Source organism: Oratosquilla oratoria, chromosome 10 (genome assembly GCF_046742065.1).
Source record: "Oratosquilla oratoria isolate Oo_2021 chromosome 10, ASM4674206v1, whole genome shotgun sequence".
Classification (NCBI taxonomy): domain Eukaryota; kingdom Metazoa; phylum Arthropoda; class Malacostraca; order Stomatopoda; family Squillidae; genus Oratosquilla; species Oratosquilla oratoria.
Window position 1 is genome coordinate 58,057,261 of NC_134786.1, and position 21,413 is coordinate 58,078,673.

A 21,413-nucleotide genomic window follows, 5' to 3' on the forward strand; every position below is an offset into this window, starting at 1 on the left:
GCCTTCACCTCATCTTTCATTACTTCTCCTCCATTATCCTCATCACTATCATTTTCTTAGTGCTTCCCACTACAGTTACCTTTCCCTCCCTATCCTCCTTCACATTTAGCAACTCCCTAAATACTCTGCCCATCTTCCTCTTACTGCCCTCTCTTCCATTATCTCTCCATCTGCATTTTTTACCTTTTCTTCTCTACTTGATTCACCTCCTCTTCCTCTCTTAATTTCTTTCCAAAACATCTTTTTGTTACTTTAAATTTTTTGTCATACGCTTACCCCATTTCACATCTGCTAGCCTCTTTTACCTCATTTATCTTATACTTTACTTCTCTTTTCTTTGTACCTCTCACATGATTCTCTTGTCCTATTTTGTAACCAATCTGTAAATGTTTGCTTGTTCTCTTCCACAACCTTCTTTGCTTTCTCATCCCACCACTCACAACCTTTTCTTCTATTTCCTCCTGTCCTCCTTGTTCCACACATCATCTTTGCACACCATGTGACTCCCTCCTTGAACCATCCCCATCCCTCCTCCAGTCCTTGTTCTTCTCTATCCTTCACTCCCGTCCACTCCTCTCTCAGCTTCTTCTTGTACTCCTTCTCCCATTCTCATTTAAGTACCTACCTACCTTCTGTCCTTTTCCTCTTTCTCCATCTATCCTCCACTCTCAACTTACCTTTCACCAAAAAATGATCTGATATTCCCCCACTCTCTCCCGTTAGAACATGTACATCCTTAACTCTTCCTACTATTCTCCTGGTTACCACTATATAGTACATTAATGCTCTATCTACCACTCTTCCATCCACCATCCTCTCCCATGTGTAATTATGCTTGACTTTCTTCCTAAACACTGTATTTGCTATCATCAGCTCTAGACACATCTTCACCATCAATTCTCCACAACGATTTTTACTGAAACTCCACACTTCCCAACCACTTTGTTGGTTCCTTTACTACCTGAGCATTAACCCCTTCCATACGGTGCCGCACACGTAGGCGTCATGGGGAGCGAGTGTATTCGCGAGGCTGCCATATCGGCGTCTTGATTATATTTATTGTAGTCGCCCCTGTGTTTTTACATTCTCTCAAATGTGCCCTGAATCCCATTCTCTGTGGTATTCAAAATTCGCGGGTGAAAGAGAGAACGATCGATATAAGCGGTGACTATATTTTATGATGCGAGTATTATTACGACACGTCGTACGGCTGGCATTGGCTGCTGCCACTGAGATCTTAGTCCATGACGCCTACGTGTGCGGTACCGTATGGAAGGGGTTAAGGTCTCCCAATACCATAACATTGACATTTCTCCATAAACCCATATCTCCTGAGTTTCACCTTCATCCACATTAACCTTGAAGAAACCTTCCACTCCATCACACAATCACATGCTTATGTCTTCATTTACTAGTATAGCCAACCATTCTCTCCCTCATCCTCTCTTCACTCCTGAGATCCTCCCAACCACACTCCCAAACTTAAACTCACCCCTCCCTTTCAACTTAGTTTCACTCAGTGCCAACACATCCATCTTTCTTCTCACAAACATATTGCCAACCCTTCCATTTTACTCTCATCTGTACCACATCCACACAAATCAAAAGACCCAAACCTCTTATGGTTTTGCTTTTTTTAGGAATGTCTCCTTTTGGGCTACAGGGAGAAGAATGCCTAGTCCTATCCCCATCCTGTTTTTGTTGCCTTATATGACTCAAGTGGAAACACTTGGCAGCAGTATTCTTTTCCCCCACCACAGGGTTTGGCAAAATGAGAAATTAATATTCAGAGAAGTGGTACAGGACAGTAATAAGAGTGGGGGACAGCATAACAGAGGGACAGTCACAGTATAATAAAGTATCATTATTTCCCTATGAATAGAGAATTCCTCTACCACAGACTAAAGTATATGTAGCTCTGGTCTGTAGGGGCACCCCATATAGACCCTAAAGTATCAGGTGCATGCAGCTTTTAACCCCATAATAACATGCAGCCAACACCCCAGATGGGTATCATTCAATCAATATGTATATAAATAAACACACACATTCTGGGAAGAATAGTGGCTGAGTTGATTGGGCGCTGGCACTTGGAAGCAAGATGCTAGGTGGATGGCAATTTGAGTCATGCAAGAGCCAACACCTGATGGCATTAAGGGCATGTGTCTTTAACCTCTTCAGTACAAGTCAAATATTCATGCACACATTAGGTTGCCTGATGTATGATGATGCATCAAAATATGTGTGTTGTAAAATGTAAAGTTACAGCTCTTATACTTGTTCTCTTTCACCCAGAATATTTATAACCACAGAAAATGCGATCAAGCTTGTTCGCAGAATATGGAGGTCACTCAGCTACAACTACAAAATAAATATGATCAGGATTCCAAAGCCGGTATCCTCATGTACCCACTCGTGCCTCATGACACCTTTTGTATTCTAGGGGTTCAATCTGTAAGCTTCAACAAATGAATTGGTGCCTAGCCATCTTGTAGAGTCGGGTCATAGCTAAAAAAATTAAACTAAATATTGTATTGTACAAACTCATTTTAGAACTACCCATTTCTATATCTTACCGTTAGATTTCTTTGTTTTCTCTTCATGAGGTATATAACAGAATGACTTAAGTGATATATTTCAGCTTTGAACTAATATACTTGAGATTTGAAATATTCTTGGGGTGAATATAATGCAAGGGAGATCTGGGGTAATGGATTACTTGACTGACTAAAATATCTATCTGTCTCCAGTGCTACAAAACTGCATACCAGTCCCACGCCAACAACTCGCATTGTTTAGCCTTGGGAATCAACACACTCTTTGCAGCCCTGTTCACTTACTGTGGGAGAGCTCAAGATATTGAAGAAAGGCTAAAAGAATTCTTAGCTGTAAGTATTTATTTTTCTCATTTTTGTAAGATTATGATTACATTGCTTCTGACCCAGGGATAACCCATCATCCATGAGGAGCTAAGATGAGAGGGGAGAAAGGGTGGTGGATGGGAGTGGAATGGGTTGGGGGTGGGAGTAGGTATGTGCCTTTTGACTTGGCTACCTCCCTTATAAGGGGGAAAAAGCTCTTGGTATATAGATAGATGAATACTGAAGTATGTTGGCATTTTTTTTTCCTTATATACATAAAAAAACAAAAGTAAGATGATGAGATGTACAAAGGGAGAGGATGGCAGCAAATTGGAAGTGAGTATTAAGGGAGAGAGACTGTAGGAAGTGGATAGCTTTAGATACTAGGGAGCAAATATGTTGGGAAAGGGATAAATGGAGGTGGAGGTAGAATTTAGGATGAGAGAAGCAAGTAAATGCTTTGGGGGATTAAAAAGTGTAATGAGAAATAGACATTTGGGAATGGATGCTAAGAGGAGACTGTATGAAGGAGTGATTGTGCTGACAGCTCTATATGGGGCAGAAACATGGAACATAAGAAAGAGTATAAATGTGATTGAGATGAAATGCCTGAGAAGTGTGGTAAGGGTTACTAAGCTAGATAGGGTGAGAAATGATGTGAGAAAAGCAAAGATGGAAAGGGAGTTGGGAGACAGGGTGGATGAAAGAGTATTGGAATGATTTGGACACATGGAAAGAATGAGTAAGGAAAGATTAGTAAAAGAGGTGTGGAAGGCAGAGGTGGAGGGAATGAACATGAGGGTTGACCAAGGACTGGATGGATGATATAAAAGGGGGATTGGGGAAGAGGGGAATGTTTGTTGAGGAAGAAAGGGAAGAGACAGAAGATAGGGGTGACTGGAGAATGGTTGTGTATACAGTGGTACCTCTACTTACGAAAGGCTCTACATATGAAATTTTCAGGTTACGAAACACTTCTTCGGAAAAATATTGCCTCTTGTTATGAAAGAAATTTCAGGATACGAAAGGCGAAAATTTCAAAATACGCGCTGCTACTCACAGCTCCCAGAGTCCACCGAATGTAAAAATACTTGTAGCATCCTGTATCTTGGTTTGAAAGTGGCACGTCTGAGCTGCTCTGCCACTGGCTATTGCCCAGCATCTTCTTGGCATCCCATTGGCTAGGAGGGACCTCTGTGTGTATGTGCGTATACCCAGAATCCTCTTTGTTTTCCTGTCGGCCCACGAGGATCACCGAAGCCTCAGTCTCACACTAGCGAAATTCAGTAAAGGATGAAGTGTTCGGACAGTTTTTCGTCAGCTTTTGTTAGTGTTTATTGCAACTTTATGTGTGTGTATTAACTTTTATTCACTATGGGCCCCAAGAAAGTGATGGAGAAAAGTGGTGAGAAGAAGAAGAGAGTTGTTTTGTCCATACAAACAAAGCAAGAGTTAATAGAAAAGTACGAAAAAGGGATGCGTTTGGTTGATCTCGCCAAAGAATATGGCCGTAATCCATCTACAATTGGCACGATATTAAAACAAAAGGAAGCCCTAGAAGCTACGACTCCTTCCAAAGGCCTCTCTGTCATTTTGAAGAGGAGGTCGGCAGTGAACAATGAGATGGAGAGGTTGTTACTCGTGTGGATAAAGGAGAAAGAGATAGCTGGAGACACAGTAACCGAGACCATAATTTGCGAAAAGGCGACCGCCATCTTTAATGACCTCGTAAAGATGGATGCAGGTGAGGGAACTTTGGCGCAAGAACCACACCAGGAGGTTAAGGCATTGCGTGGGTGTTTCGAGAAGTTCAAAAGGAGGACTGGAATTCACTCTGTTGTTCGGCATGGCGAGTCATCTAGCGCCGACCAGAAAGCGGCCGACGAATTTGTGCGAAAATTTGAACAACTGGTGATCGATGAAGGCTACGTTGCACAGCAAGTTTTTAATTGTGACAAGACTGGCCTTTTTTGGAAAAAGATGCCTCGCCGTACCTTCATCACAGTAGAAGAGAAAAAAATGCCAGGCCACAAGCCCATGAAGGACCGCCTTACACTTGCCCTTTGTGCCAATGCCAGTGGGGATTGTAAAATCAAGCCCCTGCTGGTGTACCACTCCGAAAATCCCAGAGCATTTAAGGCCCACAAAATATTAAAAGAAAAACTTCAGGTGCTATGGAGGGCCAATGCCAAGGCCTGGGTTACCAGACAATTTTTTGTTGAGTGGGTCAATTTGGTTTTTGGCCCTGCTGTTAAGAGGTACCTAGAGGAGAACAATCTCCCCATCAAGTGCCTCCTCATTCTCGATAATGCACCTGCCCACCCGCCTGTCCTCGAAGATGATATCCTGGAGGAGTTCTCATTTACTAAGGTGCTGTACCTCCCACCTAACACCACCTCTATCCTCCAGCCCATGGACCAACAAGTCATTTCGAACTTCAAGAAACTCTACACGAAACACTTGTTCAAGAGGTGTTCCGACATCACTGAAAACACCCAGCTTACCCTTCGTGAGTTTTGGAAGCAGCATTTCGATATTGTTGTTTGCCTCAAGATAACCGTCATGGCTTGGCAGGAGGTGACCAGGCGTACCCTTAATGCAGCTTGGAGAAAGCTGTGGCCCGATGCTGTTGCCCCACGAGATTTTGAGGGGTTCGAGGTGGAGTTGGAGGGTAAAGTTGAGCCTGAAGTTGACGAAATTGTTTCGGTGGGAAAGTGCATGGGGCTTGAGGTGAATGACAAGGACATCGACGAGTTGATTCAGGAGCAACACGAGGAGCTTTCGACGGAGGAGCTGAGGGAGTTGGAGGCGATGCAACACACGGCAGCGCAGGAGGAGTTCAGTAAAGACGAAGAGGAGGCAGCCATTATTCCGACAGCCCGAATAAAAGACATTTTAGGAAAATTCTATGAAGTTTCGGAATTTGTTGAAAAGAATCACCCAGAAAAAGTGTTCACTAGTTGGGCTATCGCTCACTATGATGATGTTTGCCTTGCACATTTTCGAAAGATTGTTAAAAGCCGACAAAAGCAAACGACCTTGGGTCGGTTCTTTATAAAACGTCAGGCAAAAACCACTACTGAGAGTGAACCTGAACCGAAGAAGGTGAAAGGTGACAATGATAGCAGTTAAAACGAGAAAAATTAAATGCAAAAAAGAAAAAAAAAAAAAATTATTCATTACATTATGTACAACTCTCATTTTTATGTTTATTGTGCAGTAATTTAATTCTAACATGTATTTGTTACAGGTTTTCATGCATTTTTGTAATTTATAAAAAATTTATGTCCGATTTTTAAGGGGCTTGGAACCGATTAGGGCATTTATAGGGTAAAAAGCGTTTCTACTTATGAAATTTTCACATTATGAAACGATTTCCAGAACGAATTAATTTCGTAAGTAGAGATACCACTGTATATGATGCTGTGATGTATGGACGGGAGTGGGTGAATGATATTTTGATGTAGCCCGAAGGGATTTCTCCCCATCTTCCCTTTTTCTGCATCTGGGTATGGAGAGGGGGGTTGCCATTAAATGAAGTGGCCTTGCTGTGGATGTCCTGTGTCTTCCTACATTACTTCTGACCCAGGGCAGTGGGTGAGATATAGGGATGACCCGTCATCAAGGAGGAGCCAAGAAAAGAGGGAGTGAGGGGTGGTGAATGGGAGTGGAGTTTGTGGGGATGAAATGGGTGGCAGTGGATTTATGCATTTGACTTTAGCTACCTCCCTTGTAAGGGGGAAAATACCCTTGGTATATGTATGTATATTTCTGCATGATGGGAGGGAGAGAGGGGGGGTCACCAATTATGCGAAGCAACCTTGCTGTGGATGTAGTGTGTTTCACTACAATGCTTCTGACCCAGGGCAGTGGGCAGAATACAAGGATGACCCATCATTTGTGAGGAGCTAAGATGAGAGGGAGGAAAGGGTGGTTGAGGGGAGCGGAATAGGTAGGAGTAGGTACATGCTGGATTAGCCTATAGTTGTGCATAGATGATTTGTCACCTTTTTTTGAAAACGGGAACATTTGCCTGCCTCCAAGAAATAGGCACAAAACTATTGTCTACTGATATATTAGATATTTCCTTTAACTGGGTGCATATTTCAAATTTACACTCTTTTAGTACATATATATGTAGTGGTATGTAACCACCACATGGTATTGAATCTTGTCTGTGAGAGAAGGATTAAAGAAGCTCCAATTATCTTGGGACTTTTTTTATTGCAAATACAATGCGACTGTAGCTAAATAAGGCTACTGTCTTAGTAGTGAAACACAAGAAGGGCATATCTTACATTTAGGAGCACTGTACATATATTAGTTCATAACTTACAATTCCTACTATACAGAATATTACTACAATTATTTATATATATTTACATATTGTTATGAGAGACATAAAACTGTTAATCAAGATATGTTTACATAATTACTAGCTCAACAAGTGACAATAATTAATACAGGAAATAATGGTGCACGTATATTGTAGAAAATGAATTCTTTAAGGTGTGGCCTTGCTACATTATCCCCCCCCCAAGTGACAAGGGATGAGGAACTGTATTTCAGTCTCAAGGCGTAACGAGCTGTCAGCAGGATCGAAAGTCACCGATATGGCAGGTGCGTGGCCTGGTGTTAGCGTGTAGGTGTCCATGGACGGCAGGCGGTTCAGCTGGCAATCCAGAAGCGGCAGTTAGTGGCTGGCAGTAGTCCATGGATGAAGAGGCTGTGAGCCACTGTGCACTGGTCTGTGGCAGGCGGTGGTGGTGTGGCAGGCGGGTGCGGCAGGCGGCTGCAGCAGCATCGGGTTGGGGCGAAGTTGGCGGTTGAAGACAGTGACAGCTCCAGGCAGCTTTGGCGGGTGGAGGCAGCATTGTTGGCAGGTCGGGGCGACGGCTGGTAGCGGTGGGGGCCAGCTGGCAGTGTGCTCAGGCGACTATGACAGCTCGTAGTGGCTGGAGACTGCGTTAGTTGCAGGTCAGGGCAGTGGCTGGGAGCGGCATGCTGGTGCTCGACATGCAGCGGCGACTCAGTGGGTGGTCTGGGACAGGAAGCGGTGACAATGGCAGCTCGAAGTGGTGGTGGTGGCTAGAGGCAGCGTTGTCAGCAGGGCAGGGTGCTGAGTGGTGTTGGCTCATGGTGGCGTCGGCTCTGAGGACAGTGACTGGTAGAGGCATGCCTCTCCAAGGAACAATGAGGTGATGGGCGGGCAGAAGGTTGCCATTCCAGGAGAACAGTCGGGTGGGCTGCGGTTGGGCAGAGTTTTGCCTCTCCAGGGAATAGTGAGGTGGTGGCTGGGCAGAGGTTCGCCTCCCCAGGGAACAGTGAGGTGGTGGCCGGGCCGAGGTTCACCTCGAGCAGGGTGGTCTGGGACAGGTGGTGGTGAAGGCAGCCAGCACGAGGTCCAATGGTGGCTGCTGCGGGAGGGGGCTGTTCCGTCGGCAGTAGTAGCATCTCTGGCAGGTCCAGCAGCGGTAGTCCTAGGGCCAGCAGTGGCTCCAGTAGGTGGTGGGGGTAGAGCCAGTGGCTGGAGGGCCTCCTGGTGGTGGCAATGGCTGGCCTCACTGCTAGGGGCGTTGTCCAGCGCAGTGGAGTTGTAGTCCACTCTGCTAGGGGTGTCGTCTTGTGCTACTGTGACAGTCCAGGGCTGCTGTGATGGCTGGACTCACAGCTAGGGGTGCTTTCCTCTGCAGCAGTGGAGATGGCTGGGATGTCCGATCTCCAACTCTGGGTTCACCATTTGTAGTGGCAAACAGGAATTGGCGATGACAAGTGGCAGCTCTCTGGGGACACCATTTGTAGTGGTATGTTACCACTACATTAGTGAAGGAACTTGTCTGTGAGAGAAGGAATTAAGAAACTCCAATTCTCTTGGAACTTTTTTATTGCAAATACAATGCGACTATAGCTAAATAAGGCTGCTGTCTTAGCAGCGAAATACAAGAAGGGCATATCATACTTAGGAGGACTGTGCACATATTAATTCATAACTTACAATTCCTACTACACACAGTATTACTACAATTATTTATATATATTTACACATTGATATGAGAGACAAAACTATTAATCAAGATATGTTTGCATAATTACTAGTTCCAACGGGTGACAATAATAAATACAGGAAATAATGGTGCATATATATTATAGAAAACGAATTCTTTAAGGCGTGACCTTGCTACATATATACTAATGGCTATTTCCCCCTTACAAGGGAAATATAATGTTATAGCTGGACCCAGGGATTTTGTAGTTTTAGATCTATCAATTTATTTGACTACTTCTCCCTTTCTAATTCTGATGTTAGTCTACTTTCCTCCTCCATACTGAATATTGAGTTGCAATCAGATACCATATCTTCCCTCTCCTTTTTAAATATAATAAGAAAATAGTTATTAAACACCTTGCTAATTTTTTCCTCTGAATCAAACATGACATCTTCATTTTTTTAATTTTCCAATCGCCCATATCTCCTGCCTTTTCCCTCTCATGCTCAACAGACATCTCCCTCTTGGTCACTGCCCCTTTCACCCCATCCAGCCATCTCATCCTTGGTCGTCCCTTTAAGTTCACTCCCTCCATCTTTCCCTTCCACACCTCTTTTACTAATCTTTCTTCACTTATTCTTTCTATGTGTCCAAACCATCCCAATACTCTTTCATCAGCACTGTCTGCCATCTCCTTTTCCACCCCTGCTCTCCTCCTCATCTTGTTTCTCACTCTATCCAGCCTTGTAACCCATACTATATTTCTCAGACATTTCATCCCAAACACATTTAGATTTTTCCTCTCTGTCTCTCTGAAATTCCATGTTTCTGCCCCATACAGTGCTGTCTGTACAACACTCCTTCATATAATTTCTTTGCATCCATTTCTAGTTGTCTAGTTCTCATGGGAATTTCTTATCTCCCAAGACATTTACTTGCTTCTCTCAATCTACAATTTATTTCCACCTCCACTCCTCCTGTTCCTGCCACGTGTGGCCCCAAATACCTAAAGCTATCCATTTCTCCAGCCTCCATTAATACTCACTTTCAATTTGCTGCCATCCTCTCCCCTTGTACATTGCATTCCCTTTCATTAACCCACATTTACCAGTACCTTTCTCCTATCACATGCCCTCCCAAACTCTGTCACACAAGCACAGTGTCATCAGCAAACAAGTGGTACTTGCCCAGGTGACTGAAGCCCCTCCTGGGGATAGGTGCCACCTGCATAGTGCCGGTGGCCAGGGATGTTTGTCGCTGTTTGGCCCCCAACTCTTGGGGTTGGGGGGTGGTCCTATGATGAAGATGCTGTGGCAGCAGGACAAAACAAAGAAACTAATACTACAATATACAAACAATGCATACACTCAGTGATGAATTATGTGAATCCAGCGTGGGCACCTAATCTCAGTGAGAGACACCTAAACATCCTTCAGACCATACAAAACAAAGTATTAAAAACAATCACAGGCTGCACAGACCACCTACACTATGAAAAAAAGCCCTCAAAGTCAAAGATCACCTTGACATGAGAGGCACACAAACACTTGCTGCAGCCTCCACACACACCAAGAAAAAAGAAAAAAAAAAGTATTTATATCACACACAAATACTCTCTTCTCTTCCTCCAAAACCACCAAATACCAGCCTCTGGAAACATATTCATAATCACATCACTCACTGCTCCATTAACACACTAAAAGACAACACATAGCTGCATGCCATACCCCCTGATACCCATCCCTCTGAATCCTCTCTCCCACGAAAGGACAGAGTCCACCTGGCCAGACTATGATGTGGCCACCACTCAGCCCTTCTAAGCTACCAGAAGAGACTGGATGACCGTATTGTGGACAAACGCCCAGAATGTAATACTTCACCCCATACTATTCAACACGTCATGTAAGACTGCATTATACAGTCATGCATGCAAACAACATAACATGCACTCCATAAAGGATTTGTGGGAATACCCCATTTTGGCTGTGGCATTCCTTGGAGAGACGGAACTGCTCGGACAGTCTAGGCGGCGGCGGCAGCAGCAGCAGCAGCAGCAGCAGCAGCAGCAGCAGCAGCAGCAGCAGGCGGAGTAGTAGTAGTAGTAGTAGTAGTAGTAGTAGTAGTAGTAGTAGTAGTAGTAGTAGTCCCAACCATTCTGTCTGTTGGTTCCTTTCCTTACCCTAGCATTAAGATCTCCCAACACCACTACATTGACATTTCTCCCTAAACCCTCTTTGTACTCATTTAAATCTATCCAAAAAGCCTCCCTTTCCTCTACACTCTTCTCACTACCAGGCCCACATGCACATACAAAAACCACATCTCCCCAGTTTCACCTTCATCCACATTAACCTTGAAGAAACTCCTTCCACTCCACCACATGATAACCTATCTCTTCACTTACTAGTATAGCCACCCCTTCTCTCCCTCAATCTCTCTCTTCACTCCTGAGACCCTCCCAACTACACTCCCAAACTCAAACTCACCCCTCCCTTTTAACTTAGTTTCACTCAATGCCAACACATCCATCTTTCTTCCCACAAACATACTGTCTATCTCTTTCCTTTTACTCTTACCTGTACCACATCCATGCACATTAAAAGACCCAAACCTTAGGGTTCTGGTAGGAAAACTCCTCCCAGACCCTTTTATTCCTTTGTATTTTTTAGGAATGTCCCCTTTTGGGCTATAGGCAGAAGGATGCCTAGTCCCATTTTCGTTGCCTGATACGACTTAAGTGGAAATACTTGGCGGCAGTATTCTTTTCCCCACCACAGGGTTCAATGAAATGAGAAAATGAATATTCAGAGAAGTGGTACAGGATAGTAGCAAGAGTGGGGTGACAGCATAAAGGAGGGACAGTTGCAGTATAATGGGCTATAGGGAGAAGGATGCCTAGTCCCATTTTCATTGCCTGATACGACTTAAGTGGAAATACTTGGCGGCAGTATTCTTTTCCCCACCACAGGGTTCGATGAAATGAGAAAATGAATATTCAGAGAAGTGGTACAGGATAGTAGCAAGAGTGGGGTGACAGCATAAAGGAGGGACAGTTGCAGTATAATGAATTATCATAATTTCACTATGAATAAAGATTTCCTCTACCACAGACAAAATGATGTGCGGCTCTGTTCTATAGGGGCACCTCATATAGACCCTAAAGTATCAGGTGCATGCTACTTAGCAGCTTTTAACCCTGCAATAACATGCAGCCAATACTCCAGATGGGGAATCACTACAAATAGACTCAAAATAGCCCCAACCAAATCCACAACCACACTTGTCCCTAACTGGACAACTGAATACAAATACATAGCAAGCCTCTTTATCAACAAAACCCTCATACCACACACACACTCACCCAAGATTCTTGGCATAATGTAATGTATGATACATCCCTATCATTCAAAGAACACATCACAAACATAAGGACTAAATGCACGTTTAGACTCAGTGGGCTTAAATTACCTGCAGGTACAACATATGGACAAAACAGAGAAACTAGCATTACAGTATAGAAACAATATACATGTTCAATGATGAATTACATGAGCCCTGCATAGGCCTTTAACCTCACTGCACCCTGCAGACTATACAGAACAAAGCCTCAAAGTTTATTACAGGCTGCATGAGTACAACACGTACAAACCATGTAGACCATGAAAGGAAACTCCTCAAAATCAAGGATCACATTGATATGAGAAGCACACAAACACTTGCTGCAGCATCCACAAACACAGGCAGCCCACTACACAACGTGGCAGAACACTCACACATGTCAAAAACATCAAAACAACACCCAAATACCTATATCACACACAAATACTCTCTTCTCTTACTATACAACCACCAAATACCTGCCTCCAGAAGCATATTCATAATGATATTGCTCACTGTTCCATCAACAGACTGAAAGACAACACTACTGCATGCCAGACCCTCAGAATCCTCTTTCGCTCAAAAGGATAGAGTCCACCTGGCCAGGCTGTGGTGTGTCCACCATCCAGCACTTCTAAATCAACAGGTGGAAGGATGAATGCATTGTGGATATTTGTCCAGGATGTAAAGTGTCATCCCATGCTATTCAACACATTATGGAAGACTGCATTGTACACAATTATGCATGCCAACAACACAACATATATTCTATAAGGGATTTATGGGAAACCCTGGTACAGCCATGACATCCTAGGGAATGTCGTCGTTGTCGTCCTCCTCATCCCCCCTCTTATATGGGAGGTAGCCAAGTCAAAGGCACGCAGCCTGTCCCACCCATTCCTCTCCCATCCACCACTCTTGTTTCCTTGTTGAATGCTTGGTGAAATTCATGAACACTCAGGACTGAATTCAACAGATTCCCTGGAAATGATGCATGATAGGCACTACAAATTTCTGGATCATCTCTTGGTAACTACTTTTTTTTTTAGGAATGTCCCCTTTTGGGGCTACAGGTAGTAGGACTCCTAATCCCATCCCCGTCCTGTTTTTTGTTGCCTTTTATGACTCAAGTGGAAAGACTTGGTGGTGGCATTCTCTTCCCCCACCACAGGGTCGGCGAAAATAGGAAATGAATATTCAGAGAAATGGTACAGGACAGCAACAAGGGGTTGGGGGACAGCATAAGGGAGGGACAGTCGTAGTATAAAAATGTCATAATTTCTCTATGCACAGAGTTTTCCTCTATCACAGACAAAATGATGTGTGGCTCTGGTCCATAGGGATGCCCCATATAGACCCTAAAGTATCAGCTGCATGCTACTTTACCACAATAACATGCAGCCAATACCCCAGACGGATGGGAGTGGTTTCTATGCCTTTTTCTTTTTGGCTACCCCCCGTGTAGGGGGAAAAAGCCTTTGGTATATGTATGTATATGTATGTATCTCTTGGTCCAAAGGCTGTGTCAAGGATGTAACACTGGGTGGCAGGTTCACAGTGAAGATGTTCAAGTTAAAAAGTTCATGTACCAGGGGATTAGCATAGGAGCTGTAAAGGAAGAGATCTACCTTAGAGTTAGTATGTAGACCTTCTTTTTCTAGGTTAGCATTTTTTACTGGTACATAATAGTGGGATGACTCTTCATCCACAAGGAGCTAAGATGAGAGGGAAACAAGGGTGGTGAATGGGAGTGGGTGTGTGTCTTTGATGCACCCTTGGTATATAGATAGACAAAATAATAATGAAACCAGCAAATAAAAGGCTTCTACAGTCATTTGGGCATTTGCCAGAGCCTCGTTTTATACAGGCAAATGTTGCACATTTTTAAATGCCCTTGGTTTCTTCTACTTGTATGTCGTAGTTTTGACTTGTGTACCTGTAGCATTTGGCAGCGTCGGTATCAGCAGACTAGGGTTCACCACTAACATCCAGCTGTCTGGTGCCATGCCATTGTTTAGAATTCGAGCCAACTATCTGAGAAGGCACACGCTTTAGATGTTCATCAATCAGTCAATCTGTTGGCCCTGGTTTCTGTTGCAGAAGACTGCCTTTAGGTAACTGGCAACAGCCTTTGGGCGGAATCATGAGTCACTCAGGGAAGATATATTGTTGTCTAGTGATTGTTAGTGTGGGGCATTGTAGTATGAGATGTATATATTTTTTCTTTGACAAAGAAAATCTCAATTTGAAATGGTCCATTACAGTTGGCTTCTTCAAGTTTGTTACGGCTTGGTAAAGAAAATGATAAGGAGGTGATCAAGCACAGAGATGCCACATACATTCTACTGCATGAGGTGAGTTCCTTTTTGCTCTACTTCTGAGTTTTATTTACATTGGGGTTAACAGATTAAATTCTTTAACAAAACTTACTCAATGATTTTGTCTTTGGTAATATCAGGCTGATAGGGCAGATTGCCCAGTATGTAAATAATCATATATTAGCCAGAATATATTTGTTATGTCTCTAGGTTGAAAGGCTAAACTTGTAAGAATTCCTTACCATTTTTATCATAATATTTGCACAAGTCCAATAGACATTTACATCTACCTTTCTCTCATTAATAGACACTTTTTGTACAGTTGTGTTGAGTTGATTGGTATCACATGTTCAAAATAGGCTGAAAAATTCCAGAACAGTTGATGTATGCATGTGTTTTTTGTATGTGTGTATATATTTGTGTGGTGGAGTGATGAGTGATGAGGGAGTGATCATATCCATGGCACTGCATGGAGCAGAGACTTTGAATTTGATGGCAGAAAGGAAGAGCCTGAACATGTTTGAGATGAAGTATGGTAGCTGTTACAAGGATGAATAATGAGATATGTAGAGGTGAGGCAGAGAATGAAGAAGGAAAGAGAGGTGTCAGATAGATCAAAGACTGTCGAGGTGGTTTGGGGATATGGAAAGAATGAATAAGCAGAGACTAGCAGAAAGAAGGCTGAAATAGACGGAGTGAATTTGGGAAATGGAGGGAACTTGAAAGGAAGACTTAGGTGGATGATTGCTGTAAAAGACATTGGATGCAAGAAGAATGTTTGTTGAGCAAAGAAGAGAAAGTGCTAAAGATAAGAGTAAACAAAGAGTGGTTGTAAAGGGGCAGAGGGTGGGGGATCACCATATAATGAAGTGGTGGGAGTAAACCAGCTTAGGCTCTTTGGCCCTACAGTGGAAGTGATGTGTCTTGTTGCATACCTGTTGAGTATGATGGACATGGATGACAATGGGGTGCAATAAATGAGCTTTGGAAAGGTGTGGAGTGGGTATATACTTTGATTTGGTCACCTCCCTTATAAGGGAAAAGGCCATGTGGTATATATGTATATATATATATATATTTGATAGAGCGTTACTGGACTATATAGTGGTAACTGGGAGTATAGTAGGAAGAGTTAAGGATGTACATGCTCTAAGGGGAGAGAGTGGGGGGGATACAAGATAATTTTTTGGTGGAAGGTAAGTTGAGAGTGGAGAATAGATGGAGAAAGAGGAAAAGGACAGAAGGTAGGGAGGTGATTAAAGTGAACTAATTAAATGAGAAAGAAAAGGAGAAGGAGTAAAAGAAGCTGAGAGAGGAGTGAGAGGGAGTGAAAGATAGAGAAGTATTAGGAGTGGAGGAGGAATGGGGATGCTTCAAGGAGGGAGTCACAAGGTGTGCAAAGATGGTGTGTGGAACAAGGAGGACAGGAGGAAATAGAAGAGAAGGTAGTGCGTGTTGGGATGATGAGACAAAGAAGTTTGTAGAAGAGACAAAGCAAGTTTTCACAGATTGGTTACAAAATAGGATGAGAGAATCATATGAGAGGTACAAAGAAAAGAGAAGAGAAGTAAAGCATAGGATGAAGGAGGCAAAAAGGAGAGCAGATGTGAAATGGGGTAAGAGTATGACAGAAAATTTTGAAAGTAATAAAAAGTTGTTTCGGAAAGAAATTAAAAGAGGAAGAGAAGGTGAATCAAGTAGAGAAGAAAAGGTGAAAGGTGAAGATGGAGAGATGATGGAAGAGAAGGCAGTAAAAGGAAGGTGGGCAAAGTATTTTAGGGAGTTGCTAAATGTGAAGGAGGATAGAGAGGGAAAGGTAGTTGCTGTGGGAAGTGCTAAGAAAATGACTGCGATAAGTGAGAAAAATGGAGGAGAAATAAGGAAAGATGAGGTGAAGGCAGTTGTTAAGATGATGAGAGCAGGTAAGGCACCTGTGTTGGATGGGTGTCATGCAGAATGTCTAAGAAAAGGAGGTACAATGATGGTGGACTGGCTGGTGAAGTTATTTAATGTTTGTTTAAGAGAGGTTAGAGTGTTGGAGGAGTGCCTGTTTAGTTCCAATTTACAATGGAAAAGAGGACAAGTGTGAATGTAGTAGTTTGAGAGGGATCAGTTTATTAAGTGTAGTTGAGAAAGCTTATGGGAGAGTTGATTGAGAGGATTAGGAGAGAAACAGAGGGAGTAATTGGTGAAGAACATTGTGGGTTTAGGACAGGTGGGGTTGCATGGATCAGATTTTTGTAGTAAGACAGATATGTGAGAGCTTTAGGAAAAGGTAAGGATGTTTTTTTGGGCCTTTATGGATTTGGAAAAAACTTATGACAGGGTAGACAGGAAAGTACTGTGGGAGGTATTGCAGATATATAGGATAGGAGGAAAGTTTTTAAGAGCAGTCAAGAGTTTTTATAAGAGTAGTAGAGCTTGTGTTAGAATCAGAAATGGTGAGAGTGAGTGGTTTGAGGTAAAGGTGGGACTTTTTCAGGGATGTGGTATGTCACCTTGGCTGTTCAATTTATACATGGATGGGGTGGTGTGAGAGGTAAATGCATGAGTAGTGGGTCAGGAGTTGGAGATGGTTAAAGAAAATTGAGAAAAGTGGGAGATAACCAGTTGTTGTTTGCTGACAGCACTGCATTTGTAGCAGGATCAGAGGAGGGATTGAGGAAGTTTTAGTGACAGAGTTTGGGAAGGTGTGTGAAAGAAGGAAGTTGAAGATAAATGTGGGTAAAAGTAAGGTGATGAGATGTACAAGGGAGAAAGTGGTAGAAAACTGGAAGTGAGTATTAAGGGAGAGAGACTGGAAGAAGTAGAGAATTTTAGACACTTGGATACAAATGTGATGGGAAAGGGAGGAGTAGAGGTGGAGGTAGATTATAGATTGAAAGAAGCAAGTAAATGTATTGGTGGATTAAAAAAGTGTAATGAGAAATAGACATTTGGGAATGGATGCTAAGAGGAGATTGTATGAAGGAGTGATTGTGCCGACAGCATTGTATTGGGCAGAAACATGGAACATAAGAGAAGAAGAGGGGAGGAGTTTGAATATGTTTGAGATGAGGTGCCTTAGAAGTATGATAGGGGTTACTAGGCTAGATAGAGTGAAAAACGAGGAGGATGAGGAGGAGAACTGGGGTGGAAAGGGAGTTGGGAGATAAGGATGATGAAAGAGTATTGGGATGGTTTGGACACATGGAAAGAATGAGTGAAGAAAGACTAGTAAAAGAGGTGTGGAAGGCAGAGGTAGAAGGAGTGAACATGAGGGGTGACCAAGGATGAGATGTATGGATGGGGTGAAGGGGGCATTGGGAAAGAGGGGAATGTCTGTTGAGGAAGGTTGGGAGAGGACAGAAGATAGGGTTGGATGGAGAAAGGTTGTGTATGGATGATGCTGTGATGCATGAAAAGGAGTGGGTGGGGAATGGGGGGTGAGGGAGTGTATGAAAAATAAAATGACACAGCCCGAAGGGGATGGAGGTGGGGCTCGCCGATTTAATGAAGCAGCCTTGCTTTGGATGTGCTGTGTCTTGCGACCCAGGGCAGTGGGCAAGATGCAGGGATGACCTGTCATCCAGGAGGAGCCAAGAAAAGAGGGAGGGAGGGGGGTGAATGGGGATGGAGTGTGTGGGGGTGGAGTGAGTGGGAGTGGTTTGTTATTGGTCACCTCTCTTGTAATGGGGAAAAAGCCTTTGGTATATATATGTATGTATGTATGTTTGTATGTATGTATGTATGTATGTATGTATGTATGTATGTATATGTATATTTTTTGTGTGCTGTTGGTGTTCCCTGGGTTGTCAGGCTGAGCAGTCTCATTTTTGTGTGTGCATGTGTTTGTGTGTGTTAAAGTATTAGGAACACTTATTTTTTGTGCATGATTTGCAGATTGTTGGAGAGTCACCTTTCCTCACAATGGACTTATTGGAGGCCTGCTTCCCATATGCCCTTATTCGCAATGCATACCATGCAGTTCATAAAGCTGATCAGCATGGCTAGTGGTACGCTCTGCCTCCAACCCCTAGACACCAGGAACCTCAACATTAATGAGGTGGGGTTGGTAGGCAACCACCAACCCCATAGTCACTGAGAAGGGGGGTTGGAAAATGCAGGGAACCACTGCATCACCACTGAGGCAGCATATCACTGATAACTGCTGTGGTACTGCAAAGCTATCAGGAACCAGAGTATTTGGAGGTCAGAGTCAAGAGGCTCATTTGACAAGGCTTTCTTTATTGTGTGCATTTATGCAAGTCTTAGCATGATTACCAACTTATTTTGATATCAAGACATGTTGAATATTTCACACATATGATAAAGGAGGAAGGCATACATAGTCCTGTGGTTTCTCTTATTGTTTGAGGTGGGGAAAGAGGAGGGGAACAGTGATTGACACTGACAAGACTATAAAGGATGACAAAGGACATGGACAAAAATAGGAATGACAGTGGTGATAGTTGCAACATAGATGAGCATTGTGGTGGCAGATAATTGTAGCAAAATGCAAACTGAACATGTATGTTCAAGTGACGATGAACAGAATCTTTTTCCATTATGCCACAGTGTTTTGAGAGAAGCTGGGTACTGTGCTTTTTTTATTCTCCTTTTTTTTAAGCAGACACCATAATTTATGAAGCAATACATTCTGATGCCCTGGCATTCCATTTCATACAAGTAGTTTGCTGCAGGAATCCATTTGAAATTAGACTAATTAGAAAGGCCAAAATATTCAAGTATGAGCACTTCAAAATCACATTTTAGTGCATCATTTTGGCAATGTCATTTCACAGCTTCATGATTTGGGTGCAGCCTTATTCTGAAGCAGCAGGCCAAACCCTGACACAGCTTTAAGGGGTGGGTAAGTGGGTACAGTTATGGTTGGCCTCTGAGAACAGAGGTCATAGTGACTCTTGAGGAGAGAAGTCACAGACTTGCTTAGATCACATGAAGTGGCTTAGCCCCTTCAGTCTGAGGGCTGTTCTTGAAGATGATCAAAGTCGTCAGGTAACAAACAGAGCAAAATGTGTCAAGTACAGTATATTGTTACTATGGAGGGATCATTGAATCTGCAGCCCAAGGATGACAACGTGGCTAAATAAGATAATCTAGCATTATCAAGAACAGTGTTTCTCAAACTTTTTCACTTTATTTCCCACCGAGGGGATATTAACCTTTTTGTGCTCCCCCCCCTTCAGTTCTTATGTACATATATGAATGTAACAGCCATATTTTATTCTAGCCCAGTCATTGGTCCAATGGCATTGAAATGAATTAAGGATGCACTGGTGCGAGAGGGAGCAGCGTGATGAGCTTGATCAGCACTCTGCACTCTCACCAGGGTGTGAAGCAGACACTGTCTGTTGTGATTACTCCCCTGCCATGGACCTTTTAGAATACTGATGTGGGCCCCTTGGGGGGCTGCCATGGCTTCCGGTTTGAGAACCACTGATCTAGAACATTGTATAGTATGTCCTCAGGCTGAAGGGGTTAACTAGTGGTGAGACTGAGAAAAATACCTTCAGGCAGTCAACTTCTTGCTCACCACTCAGCCATCCCAGGAATTAATAAGTCAAATACTTTTAATAACATGAGGAATTTATACAGTAGAATTTATTTGATGTATTGAAATTTATTTGTTTTATGATTTCATTGGGCCTAGATTTTGAAGGCCTTGTGTACATAGGATTGATTCCAAGTATTTGAGTTACCTGAGTGCAAATCTTGAAAACATCATCTCTATTTACTTTACCCTTATGGCTATGAGTTGTGGAATAGTTTCAAATAATTAAACCAGTTATGCATATTTTATATGAATTGTAATGGGAAAAATTCACACATCTTTCTAGTTCTGTAGATTTTTGTTTTATGTAAGGTTGTCCAACTAATGTAAGATTGTTACTGCTCTTGTAATGTGGAAAGTGATCAAGGTATGTGTTTGTTTAAGATATGCTTAACATCTGTTTACTTTGAAGCCTGCATGATGTACATCAGATGTACTTGAAAAAGTGCTGGCTTGATGTGCCTCTGGCTAGCCCCAATTCACTTGGTTACATTAGGAAGTTTCTCTGCTTATAAACCTGCAGGCCTTCATCAGTATTGCTGTGCACAATTTTTTCTTACTTTTGTCATTATCATTTTTGTTTATTTCCCCTATCATTTTCCCATTTTTATATAGGCCTGGTTCAGTTAGTTCATGCTAGAGTAGGGGCAGACAAATGTATTAAATCCAGCATTGAGAGAACTTAATACTTATTTTGTTTGCTTTGACAATTAGAAGTGGATCTATTAGGAATTTATGTGTTTGGCTTGTATGGAGCGTGAGTCAGTCAAGTGAGTCAGTGGGAGATGGTTGCAGGTGTATAGTGACTAGATCGTCTTCACTTAGGTTCACATTCTTCCCAATTGTAATGTCTTTAACATTGTATGTTTCAATTGATATAAGTACAAGCTGGTGTATATGCTCTAGATCATGACTTTCATTGATGAAGGAAAGCACAGCTTCAACTTAGTTCCTCAGTTGGTGTTCTGAGGGTAAATAACAAAAATTGATCATATACTTGTGTAATGGAACTGATATGTTATTTTCCATAACTGGCACATGTATTAGCCCATTTTCCATAATGCCAAAGTAAATTTGGAAATGAATTGTTCTTTCATTTACCTGAGGGTATTATAAGTTTGAAAGAAAAGTTACAAAGAGAAGGGAAATAAAGCATAAGATAAAGAAGGCAAAGAGGAAAGCAGTTGTGAAATGGGGTAAGAGTATGACAGAACATTTTGAAAATAATAAAAAGATGTTTTGGAAAGAAATGAAGAGAGGATGAAGAGGTGAATCAAGTAGAGAAGAAAAGGTAAAAGGTGCAGATGGAGAGATA

At 42.6% G+C, this 21,413-nt stretch overlaps 1 protein-coding gene across 9 annotated transcripts in view; it reads left to right on the forward strand.

The window, feature by feature from the left end:
- The window catches only part of Hem (Nck associated protein 1 Hem), a 57,258-nt gene extending 36,075 nt beyond the window's left edge, over positions 1 to 21,183 (forward strand). For 8 of the 9 annotated variants that reach the window (XM_076191907.1, XM_076191911.1, XM_076191909.1 and 5 more), the window contains 3 exons: positions 2,751 to 2,888; positions 14,491 to 14,580; positions 18,427 to 21,183. In XM_076191907.1, coding sequence (XP_076048022.1) covers positions 2,751 to 2,888; positions 14,491 to 14,580; positions 18,427 to 18,537 — 339 coding nt within the window. In that variant the 3' untranslated portion in view covers positions 18,538 to 21,183. Of the gene's footprint in view, positions 1 to 2,750; positions 2,889 to 12,756; positions 12,873 to 14,490; positions 14,581 to 18,426 lie in introns of those variants that run through there. The other variant, XM_076191915.1, reaches the window with a different exon arrangement.
- The last annotated feature ends 230 nt before the right edge of the window (positions 21,184 to 21,413 follow it).